The 24,637-nt window shown below is 35.9% G+C and overlaps 1 protein-coding gene across 1 annotated transcript in view; it reads right to left on the minus strand.

Moving 5' to 3' along the window:
- LOC108665284 overlaps nucleotides 1-17,585 on the minus strand; it is a 104,940-nt gene extending 87,355 nt beyond the window's left edge. The window contains exon 1 of the mRNA XM_018152020.2: nucleotides 16,693-17,585. Within this exon, the coding sequence (XP_018007509.2) occupies nucleotides 16,693-17,341 (649 nt within the window). The 5' untranslated portion in view covers nucleotides 17,342-17,585. The remainder of the gene's footprint in view (nucleotides 1-16,692) is intronic.
- Nucleotides 17,586-24,637: the final 7,052 nt, after the last annotated feature.

Here is a 24,637-nt window from a genome sequence, read left to right on the forward strand (position 1 = left end):
TTAATAATTACTCACATAAAATCCACAACTCGTCTCGTACCTAATTTTTGGCAATGACTAAGGGGATAGATATCATAAAAGCGTATTGATAGATAACGCTATTCTAGGTATAGAATAGTGTTATTACGAACCACTTCATTCAAGGCAGGTCATTCAAACTTCTTATTTCACAAATGTTGTCACAGGAGTTACACTTTCCGTTTTTCCTTTTTATCATTTCGTTGAGAAATGTTCACTGATTTCCATTAATCCGTGATAAACAAACAGATATCACCCAGCATTTAATTAATCTTATAAAGCAATATCTTATTTTACTGGTCATTATTTTCACTTCATGTTGTATCTTATGTAACTAATTAAAAATGAGAAAAAAATACACTTTAATCATCACTTAATTTGTTTAACGATCTCACCTGAAACACTTTGTGCTTCACGTGGGCGTCACTATCCGATCACCGCAATGTTCAGGTCTGAGTCCTGAATTTATATGGGGCTTTAGTTTGAATAGTTCAGTTCGTTGAAGCTACGAAGCTACGTTGAAGCTTCGTTCAAATTTGAAAGTCAAATAGCGGGCCCCATTTTAATTGGGGAAGGAACTTGGTGGGGCAAGGAAGAGTTTAAACCTGCGTCGCCGATTGTCAGGTAAAAAGTGACTGGATTTGAAACATGCTTGCTGATTGTAGGAAGAAAAGTTATGTAATTTGAAACTTGCTTGGCGATTGTAAGTTGAAGAGTAAAGTGATCGAAACATGATCGCGATTTGCGACCCTTTATAAAAAATTCATGATCACAAGATCATTATTAACGTCATTAAATGATCATTCGATGCTGGTAATGCCAATTAAAACGAATATGCGGGCAACGGGGCAGTTTAGGGCGGGTCTGAGAATTGATAAAAAATAAAAAATAATAATAAAAAACGTTGAGAAATGATAAATACAAAAATTAGAAGTCGATTCAACTTAAAGAATCTCTCAATAAGAGCTTAAGCTCATGGATAAATACGTCACGATTTAGTCAAGCAACATTTATCACAGCTTATTGAAGTCAACAATGTGGAGAAAATGCGATCCGTTTTTTTTTTATTTTTATTTACACAATTTTATTTGAAAATACGCAAAGGAATGCCCACAACAAGAGTATTTAACTATGCTGACTTTAGTTTATAGTTATATTTATTTGATCGGCGCTTCTAGCCAAATTCCGTTTCGTAGCAATGCCCACATCAATTAATAAACTAAGGCGATCAAGATCAAGAAGTCTCTTTGCACTGCATTATTCATGAACTTTGCAAACAATTAAGGGTTAGCAGAACATCCTCCTGACTCTCCGTATAATTTTGTCAAGTTCCCGAGCACGCGGCGAAGCTATTGGTAGTTTAGTGCGCGTCAGTATTCCGGCGTAACACGATTTTATTTCCTTCAGAATGAGCGTGAAAAGCCTTCTAACTGTATTATTTATTATCCATTCATTCAGAGGCGTTTACTCATCGCGTAATTCCTTTCGTAAATCAATTCATGAGGTATTGTACGTTAACCACGTTATAACGAGTTATAACTACGGAAGTATAACTACTAAGTATCTTGAATGATCGGATCGATCGTCAGTCATAACATTTCCGTCATCACAATTATTTGTTTCAGATTTCTGTAATTTTCGTCATCACAGTTATTTAATTGCTGCCTTCACAGTTAATTAATTTTTGTCACCACAGTTGTTTCATTATTGTCATCACAGTTTTTCTATTACTGTCATCACAGTTATTCCTTTGCTATTCTCACATATCTTACATTTTTGTCACGAAATTTGTTTGATTATTGTCATCAGTTTTTCTGTTCCTGTCATCACAGTTTTTTAATTGTTGTCATTACAGTTCCTTAATTATAGTCTTCAAAGTATTTTACTAAATGTCATCAGAGCTCTTATATTACTGTCGTCACAGTTTTTTACTTACAGTCTTCGCAGTTTCCTAATTAAAATCATCAGAGTTTTTAATTACAGTTATCAAAGTTTTTCTATTACTGTTATTACAGTTTTTCTATTACAGTCATCACAGTTTATTAATTATAGTCATTACAGCAGTTTTTTAAGTGTTGTTATCATAGTTCTTTAATTGAGTTTACTACACACAGTTATCTAATGTCATCACAGTTTTTTAAACATTGTCATCACCTTTCTTTGATTACTCTCATCTCGCTTCTCTAAATATAAACAATGATAGTCAGCGTCAAGCATGACGTTTACAATTTAAAATCATATTTAAATTTAAATACATCTTAAGAGTTTCAGTCGTAATATTGTGCAAATTATTACGACAAATGAGGCCGGATTTTCTCCCCCGAGGGCACCTGACTCATCAATATCAATGTGCGCATGTGCGACGCGCTCACTTCTGTGGCGGAGTAATTTTGGTAACTTATTTTTCTCTTAGTCACCAAACTTGCAGCTTGCATTAATAATATTAGAATTCGAAGTTATTTTAATTGTCTGATGCATGAAGGAGCATTGATTATCGCCAGAAACATGTAGGAATATTAATGATAATCAATATTCCTACTATTCCAATATTATAATATGTGTAATATTATAAAGAAAATGTACTGCATCATTTTCATCTTGAATGTAAATTTTAATCCTAAATTACTTTTGTTGGCATGAGAATTTTGCCAAGTAAATTTAAAATATCGAGAATATTTATTCTTCGAATTAAATATTCATGATTTGATTAAATAAACGCAAGACAATTATTTTGAGTGGATATATTCAAAAACTTTGATAAAAAAACGAACGTCATCAAAGGTTCGTACCGAGAATGTAACCAACGATCCCAGAATAAAGTTCATATGTAAATTTTAATATTTATAAGGCCTTCAATTACCACATATGAATCAATTGGAATAATGTCCACTAAACACTAAAATTTTTACAATGTAAAACTAATAGTTAGAGAATAGCTTTATTTTGATTGCATAAATAATTATTTAGGAAGACACACGTACAGGTAGAAAGTAAATTAACACTCAAGCATTGTTATACTCAACTATAATTTCGTATATTTTACATTGATAAGGCAAAAAGTTTAAGGAACATATAGAGCTGAATTTGACAAAGCTTTACTACGCAGACCTAGAATTGGAAAGAATTTGAGTCACTTCTAAGGTACTTCAGAATGACTATGTCAAGTCGATCTTTTATGTTGCTCAGGAAATCGCTTGCCGATATCACATTCATCGCTTACCTTCCCTTTGTGCGATGATATGATGTAGCGAGTGGGAATGAAAAGAGCTATTATACAAAGGAAAGAACAAATACAAAGGAACACAAAGGAAAAATACCAAGGAAAATACAACGGAACAGGTAAGAAGTACTACAAGCAGGCAATATCGTGTAGTTTTGCAAATAGATGGCAGTACCAAACATTAGTGCATGATAAACATATTTGTGATATTTGGTAGAAAATCGAGATACTGGCTGGTTGATTGTGGTAGTTCAGTAGCGTCGCTGCAAAGAAAGTGAAGGCGATGCAGGGAAAATCATAACTATTCGTAGCAGTCTCCATTGTGTTTGTTCGCAATAAATATTACAAATTCTATTACCCAATTTATCTTTTAGCTATTTATTATATACTATAAGATGAATGTATAACTTGACTTCGCTATAAAGCAGCATTCGCTGCCTCAACCAGAATTAAACATTTCAAGATTGCAGGCGCCAGTTAACAAACAACTACAATCATTACAATCTCAAATAGTCAAACTCTTATTCAACTTCTTTTTTCTGTGCGGGGAAATAATAACCACTTATTCGTAATTTTATTATTATTGGAACCGACATTGAAAATGACGACATGATGTGGCCTATTATAAGTCTCTGGTGAAGGATTGTTTGCCGAGACACAAACCGTAATTTTCCTAACATATTAAACAGTGATAAATGAAGATAAGAAGTCTGCCTTTTACGTACTTCAAAACAAACGCTTGTCGATATGAAACTTTACGACGTCCTCGACGAGTGTTTCATCATGCGAGTCCTCCTTCTAATTGAATGATTACGGCCAACAGGGAACTTACGGCGCACAAAACAAAGCGTCTTGAAATTAAATTAGTAGACAACCTCCTGCTGGTCGTGACTAATGGGAATCGTTTGTCAAGAAGCTTTTAAAGTTTATTTGGTGCATTTAAGCTTGGGAACATTTTCGTTTTTTATGAACTGTTCTAGCATCCGGCACAGTTTTATTATATGTCGTTGAAAGTGAAAAATTAATTTATGCTTCAAATTGTTATTAAGTTTAATGTTTCATTATTATTTAGATTTTTGTTAAGAATTATACGAGTATAACTGATACACAATTTCCTACGTAGAATTTATGAGCTTATTTTGATGTATTTTTAACACTATATCACTAGCAGGCTAAAAATAACAATTAAACAAAATAAAAACGGGATTGTTTTTATGGTTCAAATAAAACCAATGAAATTCTCAGCTGCCGTGGTTTCTGGATTTAAAAATGCCCGCGATGCCTGTTAGTTTAAGAAGAACTTGTGTAAAAATTCTTCGAAATCCCTTATGCAAGCACCGACAAGTTCATGTTCGGACACAAAGATCGCTACAACATCATGCCACTTTCGTTCGTTGAAGACTTTCTGCAATATTGCACGGCTACAATTTCCGCTACAGAAGCTCAAAGAGAAAGGACGAATTTCTATCGATGATTGATGATGAAGACCTTGAACATTCGAATGATGACAGACTACGAAAGACTACTCCGCACTTTTTGAAGTTCGAGAAAAAATACGAAAAATTTATCCGAAAGATTGTCAAGTAAAGGATTCGCGACTCAGCAAAGATGAAAAACTGCTGCAATAATTTCTCAGTTATTCTGCTGTAGCAGAAGGCGAGTTTTCAGGAGGTTTCGTATGAGCAGCAGTATCATCTGCGAATCACTTTGAAACGGTGAGGGACAGGATGAATATTGATGGCCTAGACTCAGCTCAATTCAAACGCATCACCCATTCCAATTTAACCATTTCAACGCATCTCCATCCATGCTACACCGCAGGCTTCACGTCGTCAGCTTGCGGCTACATAACAATAATTTTATATCGCTATTCTCACGCAATACAATAATGCTTCATCGACTGGAGCAACCATGTACTTACATCCGCCATACTTCAAAAAATTATTTAATTTCAGCTCGAGGCTCTTTTATCATATGCACATATTGTTTACATTGTAGCCAAAAAAAGGGGTCGAATGCTAATGCACAAAACCGTTGAGCAATAATACTACTACCATATTTGCAGCAGTTTACGACGAGCCGTATGATATATGCAAACACCTGCTCAAACGACTCCATTCAAGCCAGCAAAACCTTGAAACAGGTTCATATGCAGGGGGTGCTTCATTAATTCCAATTCAACGGTTCTCAAGGCTCCATGCAATGCGACGAGTTACCGCTCGATTGCACTGACTGTCACCATCACGGGTCTATTTGTTTATAGTTTAGACCTCTTAAAGAAACGAATAGACCTCTATCTTTAGACCTCTTTATGAAAGCAAAACATTCAAATAATAGGACCTGACTTATTTAAGTCTATAAGGGATGATTGTCATTTCATTCACATGTTCAAAGATTTACATTATCAATAAGTTAGCCAGTCTAAAATATTTTAGTGTGGGTCATGAGTGAAATATGAAATAATTTATTCAAATGACAAGATTGCCACCCAATCAAATATTGCTCTCGTCATTGATCAGGTGAGCGAAACGAAGTGAAGAGCACCACGTTAGTAGTTCACTCAAATAACTTCGTCAAACGACACTCCCTCACAACTGTAGATTACAAAAAATACATTAACACATACTGTACTGTAGATTACAAAAAATACGTTAACACATTCTACCAACGGTGCTCATTAAACCACTCGATCGACACTCTGAGGCTGATGGAATACGCAGTTCTCACCGAACTATATGATAACGCCGTGCTTGCAGAACTAATTATAAACGCTGTGCTCACAGAACTACTAGTAAACGCCGTGCTCACAGAACTACTAGTAAACGCTGTGCTCACAGAACTACTAGTAAACGCTGTGCTCACAGAACTACCTGTTAAGCGCTGTGCTCACAGAACTACTTGTAAAACATTGTGCTCACAGAACTACTTGTAAAACGCTGTGCTCACAGAACTACTTGTAAAACATTGTTCCCACAGAACTACCTGTAAACGCTGTGCTCACAGAACTACTTGTAAAACATTGTGCTCACAAAACTACTTGTAAAACGCTGTGCTCATAGAACTACTTGTAGAACGCTGTGCTCACAGAACTACTAGTAAACGCCATGACAATAGAACTACATGATAACGCTGAAGCTCATATAAAGAACTATTTGAGAACGCTGGGACTCAATAACAAATTAATTTGTGAACTTGATGTTCGTCCTTCGAGAGTTTGGCACACTAGTTCTTGCCTAACAACTTTCTCTTGTAGGTTCTTCCATAACGTCTGGACCAATTGCGTCGAAATCCTCAGAAACTTTTAAGTCAAGCAGGCTATAAGCGAACGAGTATTTCATCTTGACCGACGGCCCGTAGATCAAAGGACCCCAACAGACATCTGACGTTAAAATAACATTAATTCAACGTTGTTTCAACTTCATTTATCCGTTGTGACAGTGCAAGAAACGCCACGTGTTACCGATTGATCCCCCAGCCACCACACTTACCCCGATGAGTAGCACGCACAGTCTATATGGGCCCATTACACACATTACGTAAATGTCTTGACAGCTTTTTTAGATTTGTAGCATGCGTTTCTGCACTGAATTACTTTAAAATTAACCTCTGCAAACTGTAAAACTAACTAATTTAGCGGAAATCCACTAATTATGCTTAGTTTGTAATAACAAATATTTTTATTCGATTTACTTGTTCAATTGTGCGGTAAAAATGTAATAAAGTTGACGCATGACTGACTGCAATATCAACTTCAGAGTAGAGCAAGACTACTGTTAAAAAAACCATCGGGCTTCTTTAGGTGAGTTGAAAGATTATTCTACACAAGACCTGTTTATTGGAGTTCGTAGTTGTGTCTGCAGCAAAATCGAAAATGCAAAGCTTTAAGTTTGAACGTAATTATACAGATTTGCTATTAAAATTTCACATTATTCGTCTAAAATCAGATAAGATAAAAACTATATAAATGGTAAACAAACAAGAATAAGGCTTTAACCGAATCATCGAAAATACTGGGTGGCCTACTGCTGACGTTATATATAAATCCAAAAATACAATATTGCATGTCGCTGACAAGACTGACGACAGTTCGTATCGAGCATATAAAAGGGTAGAAGCTGTTTGTCAAAGATAAACCTTAACAACTACGAAACAACACGATGAAAAATGAACATTGGTGATTATAAAAACATAGAAGAGTTTATATAATTAAATTTATTTTTATTGGTGCAATTCTATGTAACATAGTTTTAAAATTCGAATAAGATAAATATAACAACATCGCTACAGTATACTTTCTGCCTTACTGCCTATCCTTGATCCTTTACTCTCCATGCCATTGACCGACCACTTGTATCGTGACAAACTATAGTGTGACTCCTATATTACAAGTTATTTGGCTAAAAATAAGATTAAAAATTTTCCATCTTATCTATTTTTAAAATATGATTTTAAAAATAGAAATTGTTTAGGCGAGTCCAGGCAAGGATGTCTATTCAATAGCTGCTACTCAACATTTATATATAACTACAAGAAAACCACTCATCCTCAGTTGTTTGCTAACTAATTTCGACGTAACATACAAATGTTAGTAGAAAATGGTTGTAACTAGCTGTCAAAGAAATTAGTACAGGACTTGTCTAACTAGCGACGCAATTTTTGCTTTGTGAGAATTATCCAGACCAAATTTGGCCCGAAAGAGTTTCAGTGCTACCACGCTAATTCTCTCTGTCACTATACACTATAAGCGCAAAGTAAGTGTGTCACATTGTCACAATGTGGACAATATAACCCTTTATTTTTTCATAGTAGAGGATGGTCGTAATGAAGTTGGTAGCAGCCGTGACATAGAGGCTGCTGTAACGACAGTTTTAGGGATTAAGGCCACACTCAGGTCCCAGGTAAAACCCATGTTTTGAGGGAGCTTTGGGGTGATGTACGACTGGTCTCGGTACCCCCCATGTAATGCATATGGAAGCACTAGGTAGAGTTCGCTACTGCTATGTTCGTGTGGTGAGGGCATTAGCGTGTTATGCCTTAGGGGCACTGGTGCGAGTTTAGCAGATTTGCGACTCCGGCTGACCTCCGTGCGTTTACTTCAAGAAATATCCTGAAATTTACCACGTCCAAGCTTATGTGTGAGTTCTGAGAAATAAATTATTTCAATAATATTTCCATTATATTTATTTAAATTGCAATGTGCATTCTTCAAGAGACGCCACTCGAATTTGTTCGACTGATGATAAGTTGTTCTAATAATCAATGAAATTCAAGGCCAAAGTTAGGATTAGAAGTCAAAAACCTATTCGGTAAATGTAATCAAACAATTAAAAATAATATATTTGCGTTTCAATCAGTCAGCTTCAATTAATAATTAAAATTATTGTAACTTGCAACATTATCGTCCCGACAAACGAACGCATATGTATCATTATTTAAATTTAACCCTACATAATAAATTTATTGCAAGTACACAAACCAAACCTGAAACACAGACCAAAATATTCAACTGAAAGTAAAGATCCTATACTTGAAAGATCACTATGAATTATACTTTTAACTGGAAAGTTGTTTGAATCTACGAAAATAAATTGAAAATAGTTTCCGACTCCCTCAACTAGAGTGAGAAATTTCTAATTTTATCAAAATTTTCAAGGTTATTCAGATTTTCCATGGCTTTCTTATTCCTACCATCAGACAATGCAGAATGTTTCTAGTGCGCCCAGCGGAAAGCTCACTGGTATCAGGATTGAAGGAGCCAGTTCTTCTCAATCACGGGGTATGCCAATTAAAATCCTTTAATTTTAAATTACGTAACGAAGATGAAGATGGCCACTGTGTCTCAGCTGTGACGACTGCTTGTCACGCTATAGGAACGTGGCAGATAAAGTTTTAACAAAGACCACAAATAACGTAAATATTTCCACAAATAACGTAAAGGCCCGCAAGGACCACAAGTAACGTAAATAGTTCCAAAAATAACGTAAATATTTCCGCAAATAACGTAATGGTCCACATGGACCACAAATAACGTAAATATTTCCAAAAATAAAATAACGGTCTTCAAGGACCAGAAATAACGTAAAGGTCCGCAAGGACCACAAATAACGTAAATATTTCCACAAATAACGTAGAAGCCCACTAGGACCACAAATAACGCAAATATTTCCAAAAATTTGTGGTCCACAAGGACCACAAATAACATAAATATTTTCTCCGTATTTATTCCCTTTCAGCGCCTTGAATAGATATTTTCAAATGCTGTCAAATTGCTCTCTTCTCCTGGTCAGAAAAGTCAATGCACTAATTCCGGATTGTTGGTATATAATTTAAGTCATTTTATTGCTCACCATTAAGATGACTGAAAACTTTTAACTCATCTCTACTCGAGCTCATTTTTACCTTAACCTCATGCCTACAGCACGTAGTACAATATTAGCGCACACAACATTCGTTTTGAATTGCCGCAAAATGCAAAGTGATGTTCAATGGCACTCATCCACTAAATAAAGCAAATAATTTTTATTAACGAATCCATGTATCTCGGCCTCTAGAAAAGTCCAACATTCACCAACTGTACTCGCGTTGTAACTAAAAACTGATACGGAAATAATTTTCTTGAGTTCCAAAGAATTGGGCAATTTGTCGCTCACTATGGCAAGAACTTGAAGGTCCCGAAGGAAAGAAGTCTACGGGACGTCGTCCCCAAGTTCAGAGGCTCTCCAGGAATGGGGCAAGTGTCCATTACCAGACAAGACATTAATCACTTCCTCAAACCGCTTCACTGCGGCTCATATGCTGCCGGCGATCAATTTGAACGTCCACATACGAATTAATTAAATTTTTATTCAATCCTGTTCCTGTATTGTTCTTACGGACGTTTATACTAATAAATTATTCAATGGATTCGACGGTATAAGGCACTGAATTTAAGGGCAGAAAACTCAAAAATCAGTTTTCTCACCAATCGCCTGGCAAGGTATCAAAAAAAATGCTAAGAATTATTAAATTTAATAGTTACAAGATCAGCAATAAACTTTCCAGAACTGTTAGCCATCTTTAAATAATTAACATCCCCCTAATAGAATCAGCGCTTTCAGTCATAATAAATTTGAAGGAAATCCGCCTAAAGAGACACTCTAAGAGAGACATCTTGACCAGCGGAGTTATTCTCGACGCAGGAAAAAGCAAACTCGACGGCCGGGAAACAAGAGAATCTACTTGCCGATCTTTCTTTTGCAGGATCAAAGCTAAGCAGCGGTCGGCGCTGACGGAATATCAAGCGAATTGCCGTGTCACATCTGCGACCACGCAAAAACCTTCGTTTCCCCTTAAAAGAATGGGCGGGTTTGGCGCAGGTTTCACATATGACCACATGCTACAATTAAACACGTGTTCGGCCAAAGACAACTAGAGTTAATCGATGATGAAGGCTCATCATCGATTAAATTTATTCGATTACCATCGATTAATTTGTCGTTTCGTTCGCTGACATGACTTTCAGATTGAAAATCCGATTACTTAACGTTTCTCAATTCTAGTCTTTGATATTGCATTGAATAATTCATCTGTAATTAAAAGTAAAAGTAAAAAAATTACTATATTTTAGAAATTCTTTTTGACGGAACTTTAAGATCATTCGTTGTTCTCATGACACACATTTTTTAATAGAGGTATATATTTCCCTCACAATATTTAAATCATACAATTTCGAAGCTGCAAGAGCAGTTACAAAAAGTAAGTAACAGGTGAACAGAACTTTAATAACTCAATTTTTAAAACAAAAATAATTATTGGAATAATTTTCCTAGCAATAGTCGAATAATAAATTTTACCAACACCGTCTGCAGTAAATTTTTGTTAATAAAGTTCAACTTTATTATGCACACAAAGATTAAACATTTCAGCGAAATGAAATAGTCACATAATATTCAAACGTTAATCTATTTAATATTTTTTAACAAGGAACTAAAAAAATAAATTTACCCGAAGCAGTTTCTTTTCAGAATCCTATGTATTCAGAAGCATTAAACATCCCCTGCTCTCTGAATTAATATTTTACGAACGCAACTCATTATCATTTAAATCCTATGAAAAAATTGAGCTTTGAGAATTATTACACCTGAGATGGCTTTACTTCATTTTCGAGTTTAATTTTGGAATTATCAACTGCAAATTGTATTGAAAATTGAAACAATAATAATTGAGAAAAAATTTAAATAGTTATTTTAAATATTTGACAAATTGAAACAGAATTTAAATTATTAATGAAGGAATAAGAAATATATGAAAGCTCTTCTGCCTCTCTTTGATGATAAAAAAGTATGTGGTCACTAAAATATAAAATTTGAAAAATAGTCGTAATTTCTTTGACAAATCAGCAAATTAAGCCATTTTATTCTCTTCAGCCAGTAAATACATTTTAGGAACTTGAAAAAATGTGGAATTTTCAAATTGAACGCTTGATTATGCTCGTCATGTATAAACAAATCATGACAAGCCACCAATATAATGAACCAAGCTAATTTTTTTCTGAGCTCATTCAGTTTGAAAATGCTCAGTATAAGAAAAATGATTCAGAGGTGGAGATGCATGTGAAAATAATAGAAATTTACAGCTAATTGCCTCTAGTTATACGCCTAAATAACTGAAAGTGGTAAAAAAAAGTACAAAATTTACGTCTAATTGGGTGATCTAGAGGCACCCACCACTCCGAAATTAGTGTCTCAGCATAAAGTACTCAGTTAACTCGAGCTATTAACAGCACCGCTCTGAAATTAGCGCCATGGCAAGGAGGTCATCAGAATGTATGGGCTGTAAATAGTGCTGCTCTGAAATTAGCACTTAGGCAAAGAGATAATCAGCACGGGCTGTATATGGCGTTGCTCTGAAATTAGCACCTTGGCAAAGAGATAATCAGCACGGGCTGTATATGGCGGTGCTCTGAAATTAGCGCCTTGGCAAAGAGATAATCAGCACGGGCTGTAAATAGCGTTGCTCTGAAATTAGCGCCTTGGCAAAGAGATAATCAGCAGGGCTGTAAATAGCGTTGCTCTGAAATTAGCGCATTGACAATGAGGTAAGCAGCACGGGCTGTAAATAGCGTTGCTCTGAAATTAGCGCCTTGGCAAAGAGATAATCAGCACGGGCTGTAAATAGCGTTGCTCTGAAATTAGCGCATTGACAATGAGGTAAGCAGCACGGGCTGTAAATAGCGTTGCTCTGAAATTAGCGCATTGACAATGAGGTAAGCAGCACGGGCTGTAAATAGCGTTGCTCTGAAATTAGCGCCTAGGCAAAGAGATAATCAGCACGGGCTGTAAATGTAGCTGCTTTGAAATTAGCACCTTGGCAAAAAGGTATTCAGTTAGCACGAGCTCTGAAATTAGCACCATGGCTGTAATGGCACCATCAGCACGAGCTGTAATTTCAAATAGCACTGCTCATATACTGAACATCTACGCAACTATAAACATCTACGTAATAGAGAGTAAGTAAGTAACGTCATGATGCAGGCATTTTACAGAAGGCAATCAATTTGATACCAAGTTCTGTAATTAAAGTTTAATCGAAATATTCAAAGAATTGTTTCCCTTAACTTCACTTTACGAACGACATAACCCTTTAATCAAGGAAGAATTTTGAGCAAGTTCCAATTTCAATTAGTTACTAGTTTTTGGCGAACAGAAATTAGGCCAAGGAAATAATATTATTCCATCTCAGCTCAAATTGGAACTCAATTAGAGCGTGCAAGGTAAGGAATTGAGCTTGCAACAACGTCCCAAAAAGCGATTAATGTCAGTCCATTTTTGAATAACTTTGAGAACAAGTTAAAGTTTCTTCTATTCCGATGAGAAATAAACCCTAGTTTGTCAATAATATTTATATCGTGAAAATATTAAGTTTATTATTGAGGAGCAAAAATGATCAGAAACTGGATGCGTTCTCAGAGTTGGGAAGTCCTTCACTGCAGCGTAGCGATTACCTCGACTGCAGATCAAAGCAGGCCTCGCTCAATGCTTAGTCTGCTTAGGGAACATAATTAGCGAGAACACGCCGAAGCCACCTGAAGACTACAGAGACTGTGTCTTATTAAGCCAATAAGGCCTCTAAGGAGCCATTCGCTGATCGTTACTAACAGAGGCCTTAGATCGCTAAGTCTTTCTAAGCCATCAGTCGACGAGTTAGGCGTCACGGCTTGAAAGTTACCAAGATGGAAGGTGATAAATAGTGAGAGCATTACGATAAACATTAACTGATCTGGCCCTTAAGAGCAGAAATCATTTTAGGTAATTTCTTGTTTATTTATGTCTTTTCGAGCGAATCCTATCATGGCCATTGTTTATGACAATGTCAGTAGTTAAAGATTCAATCAATCTGCCAATGCAGTGTTACTAACTTGATAATATTTTTGATTTACTTCATCATGAGTATCGGCATAAAATATTGGCCAGATTGACTTGTTTCAATCCAAGACTATGTCAGATCAGTAGTACCAATATCGTGTCCATAACAACTGATGGCTGGGATAGTTTTATCGCAACTGCTGAATGACATAGAAATCTGAAGCAGTTTTTAATGATGGTTACACCTTAAGTATATAGAATGTATCAAATCATCCTAGATAGTATATAGAGAATATAAATAGAGAGTGTATATTAGAGTATGTTAAAGTGTCCTGATCGTTAAGTAAAGCATCCGCTGGCAGTCAAGTAAAATACGTACGATCAATAAATAATTGGAAGCTATCATAACATCCCAGAAGTTCGCGGCTCCAACTGATGATCAAAACAGGCTAATTAATCGACACAATGCAGTCATCACCCGAGAATCTGCTGCTCTTAAGCATGCTGAGATTTTCAGCCAAGATTTCCTATCTACAGCGCACGGTTCTGTAGATATAAAGATAATGTTCATTGCGTACTATGACCTCTAGTTCTCGCTCTATAATCTCTCCCAACGAGCTCGATTAACTATGAAAAGCATCATTCCTTTTCAGCTTAGTTAAAATCCAGAGGAAGCTTTCTGCGGTAGCTGCCCTGCAATGCGGCAGAAAATGACTGAATAATGAAACTGCACTAGAAATTTAATCAGGAGATTACTAGTCAGTGCATACTAATTTTTAACAACGTTTTTTCAATAAACATTTTGAACTGTGTCATTAAGATTAATGTATTGATTGGTAGCGTTAATAAAATTTTAGACACAAATTCATTTCATGCGACTAATCGATGAAAATTGACGTTTAAAATGCCATCGATTTAGCTTAAAATTACGATATTGTGATGACATCCTTGATGACACTCGTTTCTTTTACACTAAATGCCAATAAAAATATATTTGAACTAATCAATGTTTGAGCTTTTGTCGAAGTTACCAACGAGTTGAGTATATAAGTATAAGTAAGTGTATAAATGTATTAAGTAAGACGAAGTGTATATAAGTAAAACGAGCTGAGCGTTAAACCAAACTTTAATAATCAGAATAAATACTAGTTAATTTTATAAGATTTCACAAGGGAAGTAATACTATGATATATAGTAAAAATAGTAAAAATTCTATTACACCATATATAACCTGGAGAAAGAAAGAGTGAAGTTCGAGAATAGAATCAACTATTGACGAAAAGTTATTGCAAATTTAAAATAATTTTTCGCTCCTTTTCTAAAATTGACTTCAATGTGGCTTCATCGTAGCCATGACCACTCGATGAATTAAAAATCGTGAATCTTGGAGCGAAAAACTGACGTGAAAAAAGTTTAGCATTTCGAAATTAGAAATTTTTGAATAAACTTTGTTCTCTTATACTAGACATATTCAGTAATTTTTATGCTTAGAAAACAGTTTGTGAATCTGAGAACCCGAACTTAATTCACGATTTAAAATGATATATCAGAAAGTACCATGATATTTTTTGGTGTTTCTAGTTCTGAAAAGTTACTCCAGAATATACTCAGGAAATTAGTGGCATAAAGTATGCATGATTCTGACAAGATGTCTAGTGTAAAAAAGTAAAGCGGGTATATCTAACCTCGCCTTTGATATATTGATCTGAGAACAATATCCATCATTATTCAGAAACCCGATAAAAGGCAGACAAATATTTTCTGAATTATTAAGAATAATTTAAATGCAAAATGAGGATATATCGTTGATGGAAAATTAGTTCACGAGCTCATTTCGTGACCGAAAATGGCCTTTGAATTATAAATTAAAATCTGCGCCAGAGAGATAGAGATCGCGCTGAGAGCTAAATAAGTCTCACTGCATCTTTATGTTCATACATTTTTTATCGTATACAAGAAACTGAGCAAGTGAACGTCATGACGATTCTGTGCGATGTGAACTGAGACGGAGACTCTAGAAACGTGAGGCATTTTTGCTTCAAGTCGTGGATGTTAAGATAAAAGTTTGCGTTTGAAAGCTGAGAAAACATACATGGTTTTGAAAGATATATTTCTCATTCTCTCTCGCTGGTCAGAATTTTTGACTCAAAATGAAATAGAAAGTTATTTCTTGATCTCCATGGGCAAATTTTGCAAGTGTCTACAAATATAAATAGTATTTATTCAGTTGAAGGGTAGGAAAAAGCCCAACCGCATCACACTAATACGATTTTCTCTCATATGACATCGGACCAAAAGTATTTAAAACAAACCTATTCAATTTTTTCAAAGATATATGTCATCTGTCATGCATGTCATCTTTCATGCATGCATTAAGATAAGATATTAAAATTAGGTGTTGCCTTTGCCAAATTATACCTTCGGTTTTACTTTTGCATTAATTAATTATTAGAAATAGTTCCTTGATCACGAATTAGCCAGCAATGTTGCACGCATTTAGAGTTTGGCCGAACTTTGCAGAGGGTGGAGATGCTACGCTGCTCGGAGCGTGTCTAACGAATGCATGTAGAGCTCAGTCGTATTTCAGGCTTCAGTGACAGAGCAATCAGCACGAAATACAACTGAATAAATGAAGGCGTGGTCGCCTTAACAGCGCTTTAAGCGACCAAAGCTAACAGATCTATTTCATTATGATCTTTATCTAAATAAAGTTTCTAGCATTTCCTTGGCGTAGCAGAAGAATGTGAGAATTGTCCTTAAGCTATTTTTTACAGCCGTTGATCAATAGCAATATACTACAAATTATCCTGCAGAAAAGAAAACAATGTTTTTAGAATCGTTGCATGCATTTCGTTCTTCTGGATCCTCTCGCAATTATTTTGGATTAATACGACCTATGTGGCCATTACCTGAGAATGGAGTTTCGCAAATCCTGTTCGGAATATGGAGATTGGAGAATCCTGACCTGCAAGATCACGATAGCATGTATAATATATCTTATTTCACTATGATCCGAGTTGCAAATGTAAATACTGAGAGTCATAACTTACCTCGCACAGCAGGAATAACAAAGGGATAAAATTGAGAGTAGTGAAATTGGTCATAACTTACTTATGTAGTCATCCTGGCCTGGGTACCTCGCCAGAATCTCATTAGCCGCTGCTTCGGAGTCCGCGGTTAGCCCGCTAGCCACGGCCGCATCGCGCGATAAAATCAGGCTCATGAGTAATAAAGAAGCGAGACTTGGGGAATATCTTGGTCGTCTTGAAGAATGTTTGTGCCAAAAAGAGCACCGATGACGGACGTGCGTTAATGGCAGTGATTTGGATGCCAAAAGTAAAGAGGGAAGAATTGCAGAAGGGAAGAGAGTCGGGAAAGAGAGCTGAGGTGATAACATATATGGGTACCGAAATGAGAAAAGTGATTGCGGAAATATAAGACATGCAGGAAGGAAAGAATACATGAAAGATTTTAGGGCCGGAAATCTAATTGATGGTGTATTAGGATCTTTTTGTTCGGCAGGACAGAAGATGTCATGGATCACACATGCACATGTCAGCGACCTCCTAGTAGACAGCTTAGAGGTCGGCACGCAAGAGGGATCAATAATTGCCAATTTGTGTTGACGTGAAAGGAAGAAATTTATTTTTGAAAAACAGCTTGATAATTGGAGTAGAAGAAAACTGTAGAAATAATTTAACAAGTTGTAGGCAAAATCTTCAATGCAGAACTTGTGACGGTGACAAAGATGCATCAACATGTTTTCTGGCACTTTGAAATTTGATCACTAATACATAGATTCTCTGGCACTTCCATGAGCCACTAGCTTAACTAATCGTGCTGCTGTTTCATTTCATAACTAAATTACATTTTGCGCTCACTTCCAGGAGTACGTTCAATTTGCACATTTCAATTAAATGTTTCAGGTCTTTCAGCTCGGTAATTTTTCTGCACAATAATTTTCAGGTATGAATGTAAGGGTTATGTATAATGAAGACACTTACTTATTTACCACAAATTTACTGCACTAGAATATCTAAATATTCTAAACAATAATGTAAAAGTTTTCACTTTTAATAATAGAGAAATATACATCTAGCGTATTTAAAAAAAACATTTAATGTCATGATAAAAAACACCCTGCAATAAACTATCGTAACAAACATACCAAATGCTTATTTTCTTATGTATATAATAACAACATTATAAGCTTTATAGGATGTCGAATAAAGCCGTTTAGTGTTATAAAAATGTTCAAATAAAAATATATATTTAAAAAATATAGGCAAATATTGATAGCTCTCCGTTATAATCACACAGAAGTTTAGGATCTGTAGGCAAACGGTCACTAATGATGGATCAATACTTGTGTTCTTAAATTTTTGCCCCAAGTGTCAAAAACTATAAATTAATTTCAAGAGAGATTCATAAATTACAATCGGGACGAGCACAATAACTCAAAATTATTATTTATCGGACGAAAATACACGGAAATTAAAATTGAGATCAGTGCTTTCGGCTGAATTAAAACAGATAACCTCTGCATCAGCAGTGCTAAAATTGCCACACATATTAGGAGATCAGCGCTAGAAAAATTCAAATCCACGAACACTTCAACAATGAAATCCAAAAATGAATAGCGTGATCAAGCAGAACATATGGCAACAATATGACACCCTCCTCCTATATTACGCCTAGAGATACAATAAGAAATAGTGGGATTCAGAAGAGCATATGGCAAAAATATGACATCCTCCTCCCATATTACGACTGAAAATCTAATAAGGAATATAAGGAATAGTGTGATCAAGAAGAAGATATGACAACAATATGGCACCCTCCTCCAATATTACGTCTGGAAATAGAATAGCGAATAGTATAATCAAGAAAAACGACTTGCAACAATTTGATACCGCAGAAAATTCGCGTACGAAATTCAATTAATAATAGGAATATTGTGAGAAACTAATAGTCGACTACGACGCAGATGCGGCCACCGATAATTATGTAAACATATACCCTGCCTCTTACCTTTATAAATAATGATGTTGTCGCGTATAGCGAGCACGTTTCCAGAATGGAAAGCTCTCAAGGTTGACCTTAGTTTTTTTAAGTAACCCCAGAACCAGAAAGATCCTCTTCACAGCCCTCGCTCAGCAACAAGATCGACTCGAGAGCATGACCATGCATTGTAAAAGACTTGGCTAGCGTCACGAGATTATAGTTGTTCGTGTGTCAGACGATGTCTGGGGCCATCGTATGGACGTTAAATTTTTAACCATTATGGAAGTTAAATTTGTAATCATTATGGTTCAGTAAAATGTTAGGCATGTTGCAAAAGTATTTAGTTATATATATATAAATAATATAAAATGTTCGTGTGGTTTTGGTCCTGATTTAAGATTTGAAAATGATCATTTAGATAAAGTCGATGATTAAGCTGTTTCTTTGGGGATTTCTCCACTTTTTCGAGTACTAGTGTCAGTAGATAAAGAGAACTGGAAATATAAGATTACGCAACGGAAATATAAGATTCCCCAAGCAAGACAATCGGCGATGAAACAATAACCAAAATCCAGAAGAACCATTATAACATCCACAACGATCAATATGAGTCAGCCAATGTCTATGATTCATTATTTGATCAGCTACGTCTGGTTCAAGGCAATGAACAAGAACTAGAGTTATTATAAAAATGTTCGAAAATAGCCTCCCACTATAATGTTGTTTCTTGCTCTGCATTAATATTCACCACCAAATTGATGTGAATTTTTAGCATTTAATACAAGAGTGTCATCCGAGCACTATTAATACTGCTTCGTACAGGCTAAAATGGTTCCTTGAACTGCAAACAGAAGCAGGACGAGCTTATGAAGATAAATAATACTATGGTATTATTTTGTGTGAAATAAGTATTATTTGTATTGCAATTGCATGATATGATCCATATGAATCTAGTTGTGGATGGTGGATGAAGTACGAATATAAATATCGATATCTAATTTCAGTTCAATATTTTCAGTAAAAACGTTTGCATTTACAATTATTGTTTCGTCAATTTTAATCGCAAAATCAATGGCTTTGATAACAGAGCTTGATAACTGAGACGGTTCCAATTTAAACAGGAAAATTTAAGTTGTGTCGACTAGTTTTTCAGGAAAAAACTCATTCCAGCCATCGCAGCACATTTTTATCACATATATCCCATGGGCTCTGCTATTTAGAAAGAAAGCATAAAATTTCTCAGCCAGAATTATTCATAGTAACAGAACATTTCTCAGTAACAGCTTGGAATGAAATTTTTAATAACTAACCGTTTTTTTGGCATGTCTCCAACATCCCTCCGCCGTACTTCAATAACATCCGTACTTTTTAACATCCCTCCACTTTAATAAAATCATTTCGTAGCATACCATGAATCTAACCATCGCGACTCGTTGCTATAATTTGATATAATGATGCCACCAACGGCATGATTGACATTAAAGATTAGCGTTGGATCTCGACAGTCATATCAGCCGACACAGACTGTCAACTTGCGCTATCTAATTGGTGCTCGCTTTTGTAAGGCTGTAGCGTCTTGCCGGCGAGGCTTGCCTGGAAAATGCCACGGCATTGCCATATTTACGGGAAATTTATTGTTGAGCTGGATAGTTGATGCCTCGCAGGGCGCGAAATTCAATAACGCACATCTTAGTGAAGAAATTCTCTACGTGGACTGCAAAACGATTTCAGATATTTTTACAGTTAGCGACGGAATTAGAGAGAATTTTAATATTCATTTTTCGTTGAACCTACAGTTTTCAAGAGATCAGTCACGCAACAAGTTGAAATGAGTGAAAAATAGATAATCTTAGCAAAATTTTTTCACAGGGCAGAAGTGCTTAATTGCAGAAAATAATTTTGAAAACTTAACTGAGAATTGAAATTTCACAGCACAATATACTGGTTGGACACGAAGGAAAAGAGAGGATTAAGGAGAATTCTATTTTTTGAGTAAATTCTCTCCTTAAGAACAAATTTGAAATTAATTAACTCATGGAGAATTTGTTCTGAAATCAATTCTGAATAATATAGGAGGAACTTTCAAAGAAACAGTAAATAAAAAATCGATTATTCACAATCGATTAATCAATTATTAAATTATTATCATATATTATCGGCCCTCTCATTTTAATGTGCCCCTATCATTCAGTTCTGTACCGTTCAGCCTAATCATGGCTATTCAAATACAAAAATCCTAAAGATTTTTCAGTCAATTTCGAGTCATCTGATAAACCAATCAGGATCGAGATTATAATTTAAAAATTACCCACACAATAGGAATATTAAAATTAATGAGAATCGCCCATGCGACTTGCATACTGATTATAAGCACACATCAACATAAATCCTAATCAAAATAACTCATAGACACAATTTTAATCAAAATCACACAAGGAGCTAAATCATAATTAAAATCACACCTATATATAGACATGAATCCCAGTTAAAATCAAAAAATCGATGTATATAATAAATAAACTAAAATCCTTTACTTGTTATTGAATGGCAGATTATTGAGGCGGCCTACGAGAATCCGGAACGTTGCAATCTACAGCCTATATTCGAGCCAGTCGTGTCAGCTGGAGACGAGAGCATTGTCCTATATTCCAGTATTTGTTTGCCAAACGCCATTGGAAGATTAACTATTGCATCCTCTATTCAAGTGGCTTCAGTTGTCTTAAGGATTGAAGTAGCTTTGCGAATTGTATCAGTTCCAGAGCGCGCGTCCTGAATGGTAGAGAATGGAATAAGTTGTGATCGGTGACTCATGGGGTGAGAATCATTTTACTGGAAGCTTGCTTGCTATAATTATTGCCATAATTGTCCATAATAATAGGCATTCTTCATAAGAAATATTTCAAAGATTTGAAGTGGAAATAATTTTTTATCGAAAAGAGATTTATTTTTCAACAATTCGATAAACGAATCATCAATACTTTCTTAAACGTATTGCGCTTTAGCCATGGAAATTTGTAGAAAGATGAAGGTTTGATCGTATTATTCTCTAGCCATCTTTCCTCTCTAAACAACGGTAATATTAACCAATTTAAACAAGATGATCCTAAACATACATGCATTATCGGACTAGATAACAGGTTCAAGCACCGTAAAACGTAAGATTGAGTTTTTAATTTGTGGGGAAGTAGACGTCCTTTGCGCCTGCCAAGACCAGCGCTGTGCCGTACATAAGCGCGGGAATGACCAGCTCGTGCCATAACAGCCGGTCCTGCCTATACCTGTACTGCTCACCTGCGGGTACTATCAAAACTAGCTTAACACGTTGACTACGATTGCTTCATCTTGTACAATTATTTCATTTTATGTACTTTTTTTAAGCAGGGTTGACAGACGGTCATTTTTTCCGGACAAATTCCGTGAATTAGTTTTTCTCAATTGCGTTGGCCGGCTAAAATTTATGATTGGGGTACTTCCTAATTAAATTTTAAATACTGCAAAAAGAAAATAAACGGAATTTTTATAGCGGAACCTACAAATAAACTAGTATACATTGAATTATCGGCCTTTTTTGGCCTTTTTTGTTCTCGGATTTGGCCGATTTTAGGCAACCTGAATTATGTACCACTACCTCCTGGAGAAATACATTTCGTGGTACGCATATGTACCAATACGTAGTCAACGTGTTAAGTACACGTAGTGATCTAATTAAGTACACGTAACGACCTAATTAAATACACGTAACGATCTAATTAAATACACGTAGCGGCCTAAGTACACGCAGCGGCCTAAGTACATGCAGCGGCCTAAGTACATGCAGCGGCCTAAGTACATGCAGCGGCCTAATTAAGTACATGCAGCGGCCTAAGTACATGGAGTGCCCTAAGTACACGTAGCGGCCTAAGTACTCGTAGCAGCCTAAACACATGTAGCGGCCTAAGTAGAAGTAGCGGTCTAAGTGAGCGTAGCGGTTGATTCCTCGTCTGTGATTGGTGGGTTTAGCTTGAAAAGCCGTCAGTGATTGGCTGACGAAGTTGCAAACAAACGAAACCACAAATATGCTCATTGTTCACGTCAATATAGGCTATAAAAGAACTAACACAAGAATGGTATACATGTGATATAGACAGATTTTGTTTAAGCAATGACATGTAGCGAGTATTGAATAATAAATTGTAGGAAACAGTTATGAAATGGCAGTCACGTTAACCTTCCATGATAGTCAATTTTTTTCGTTTTTGTTGTTCATCTCCTACATATCAATTTACGTTGTATCAAAAAATAAGTTAGTAAATAAAGTAAGTATTTGAATAGTACGAACGAATTCGGCGAGATTACGAGCATTTGTAACATGAACGTCAATCCGATCTTAAAATGCTTGGCAAGAGAAACAAGATATATATGCGCATACAGCACAGAATGCACGGGTTGTTCTCATCTCACGTCTAATTGCTGTAATTATCCTGTCAAAGGCAGGGAAATAGCAGGATGTTAACGCAGGATATTACAAAAACAAAGCAGGATATTACCGAGAACAGCGCCTTTTAAGCGCGATTAATTCTTCTCATTAGTAATCTCTAAACTAATGTTCACGCTAAGGAATATGAATAACTCAGGATCAAGATTAGATAATAAAACTTGCAGGCGGGAAAAGCTAATTACAATTATGTTGCATAATAGTACGAATTTTAAAATTTTGGAAAATTGAGAAAAAGCAAAATTAGGAAAGGATTTATGAGTACAAATATTTTTGATATGAATTTTTTTATTTTTATTTCATTTCCAAGTGAATTGCATCACGATTCATGCAATATTCGCATGAATAAAATGAAAAATAAATGACAATGCTTATACCAGAAACAGATCAAATATCTGCGACGATCACTTCAATGTATTATTTCTCCTGAAATATGAATGTTCTCGTAATTCTTATTTCAAGAATTTACGATCAAATCATCTAGAATACCGTCTTTTTTTTGTAAATTATGGCATTTTACACTAGCACCCCAAAATGCATGGACAACCTCTCCATGAATCCGCTACACAAAAGCACAGTTCTAGCCCGGTTCCATGAACCAACATTCGAAATAGACACTATCATCATCACACGTGGTGGGAATTGGGTCCCATAAAGATAATTATGCCAATAAGGTAAGTCAAGAAATGCCTGGCGCACAGCAGTAATTTTCTGACCAAGTGCACTGGAAGCGAGGGAAGTGTTGGGACGCACGAGCGGCACCCTCCTCACTCGACCACTGATGCACACGCACTGAATAGATCACAACTCCGGAGTCCGGACCCAAGACGGTAGAGCGGAAAAGCTGTAAGAATTATAGTAATCTGAATGGCAAACGTAAATTAGTCGTCAGTCATGTGATTAGCAGGATTCTCTTTTTATCACTGTACCAGAGATATATCAATAAAGACGGCGGGCGGAAAAGCTGTATGAATGATAGTAATCTGTAACCCGCCGCTCTCAGCTCGAGCGAGACTGCCAGCGCCCCCATCAACGTCACCCCGATCACATTCTCCGAGTCCGAGTCCGAGGAGTCCTCCACGGAGGACGAGAAATGGTACGTCATCCCCGACTACGAGGAGGTCCCGAAGTCGAACAACAGGGTGGAGTGGCGCATTGACTGCGTCTTCAGTCATCAGTCATGAGATTAGCAGGATTATCTTTTAATCATTGTACCAGATTTAAACCAATAGAGACGGCTGGGCGGAAAAGTTATAAGATTGATAGTAATCTGAATGGCAAATGTAAATTAAGTCGTCAGTCATGTAATTAGCAGGATTATCTCTTAATCATTGAACCACAGATATAAACAATAAGATATTATTCCTGAAATATTAGTTTCGCTCACCTTGATTTTTTTGGATTATTTTGTCATTATTAATCTATCAGGGAATAAAAAAATTAAAACCTTCAATTGAAAGTGTGACAACTTAAATAAAAATATTGAAGCTTCCAAACGCCGGTAGAACTGTTTACGGTCAAAAAGATTTGGTTCCTTTCCATGGTCGGATGCTCTTATTTCACGTTCATTTAGAATGA

Source organism: Hyalella azteca, unplaced genomic scaffold (assembly GCF_000764305.2).
Source record: "Hyalella azteca isolate HAZT.00-mixed unplaced genomic scaffold, Hazt_2.0.2 contig10999, whole genome shotgun sequence".
Lineage (NCBI taxonomy): Eukaryota > Metazoa > Arthropoda > Malacostraca > Amphipoda > Hyalellidae > Hyalella > Hyalella azteca.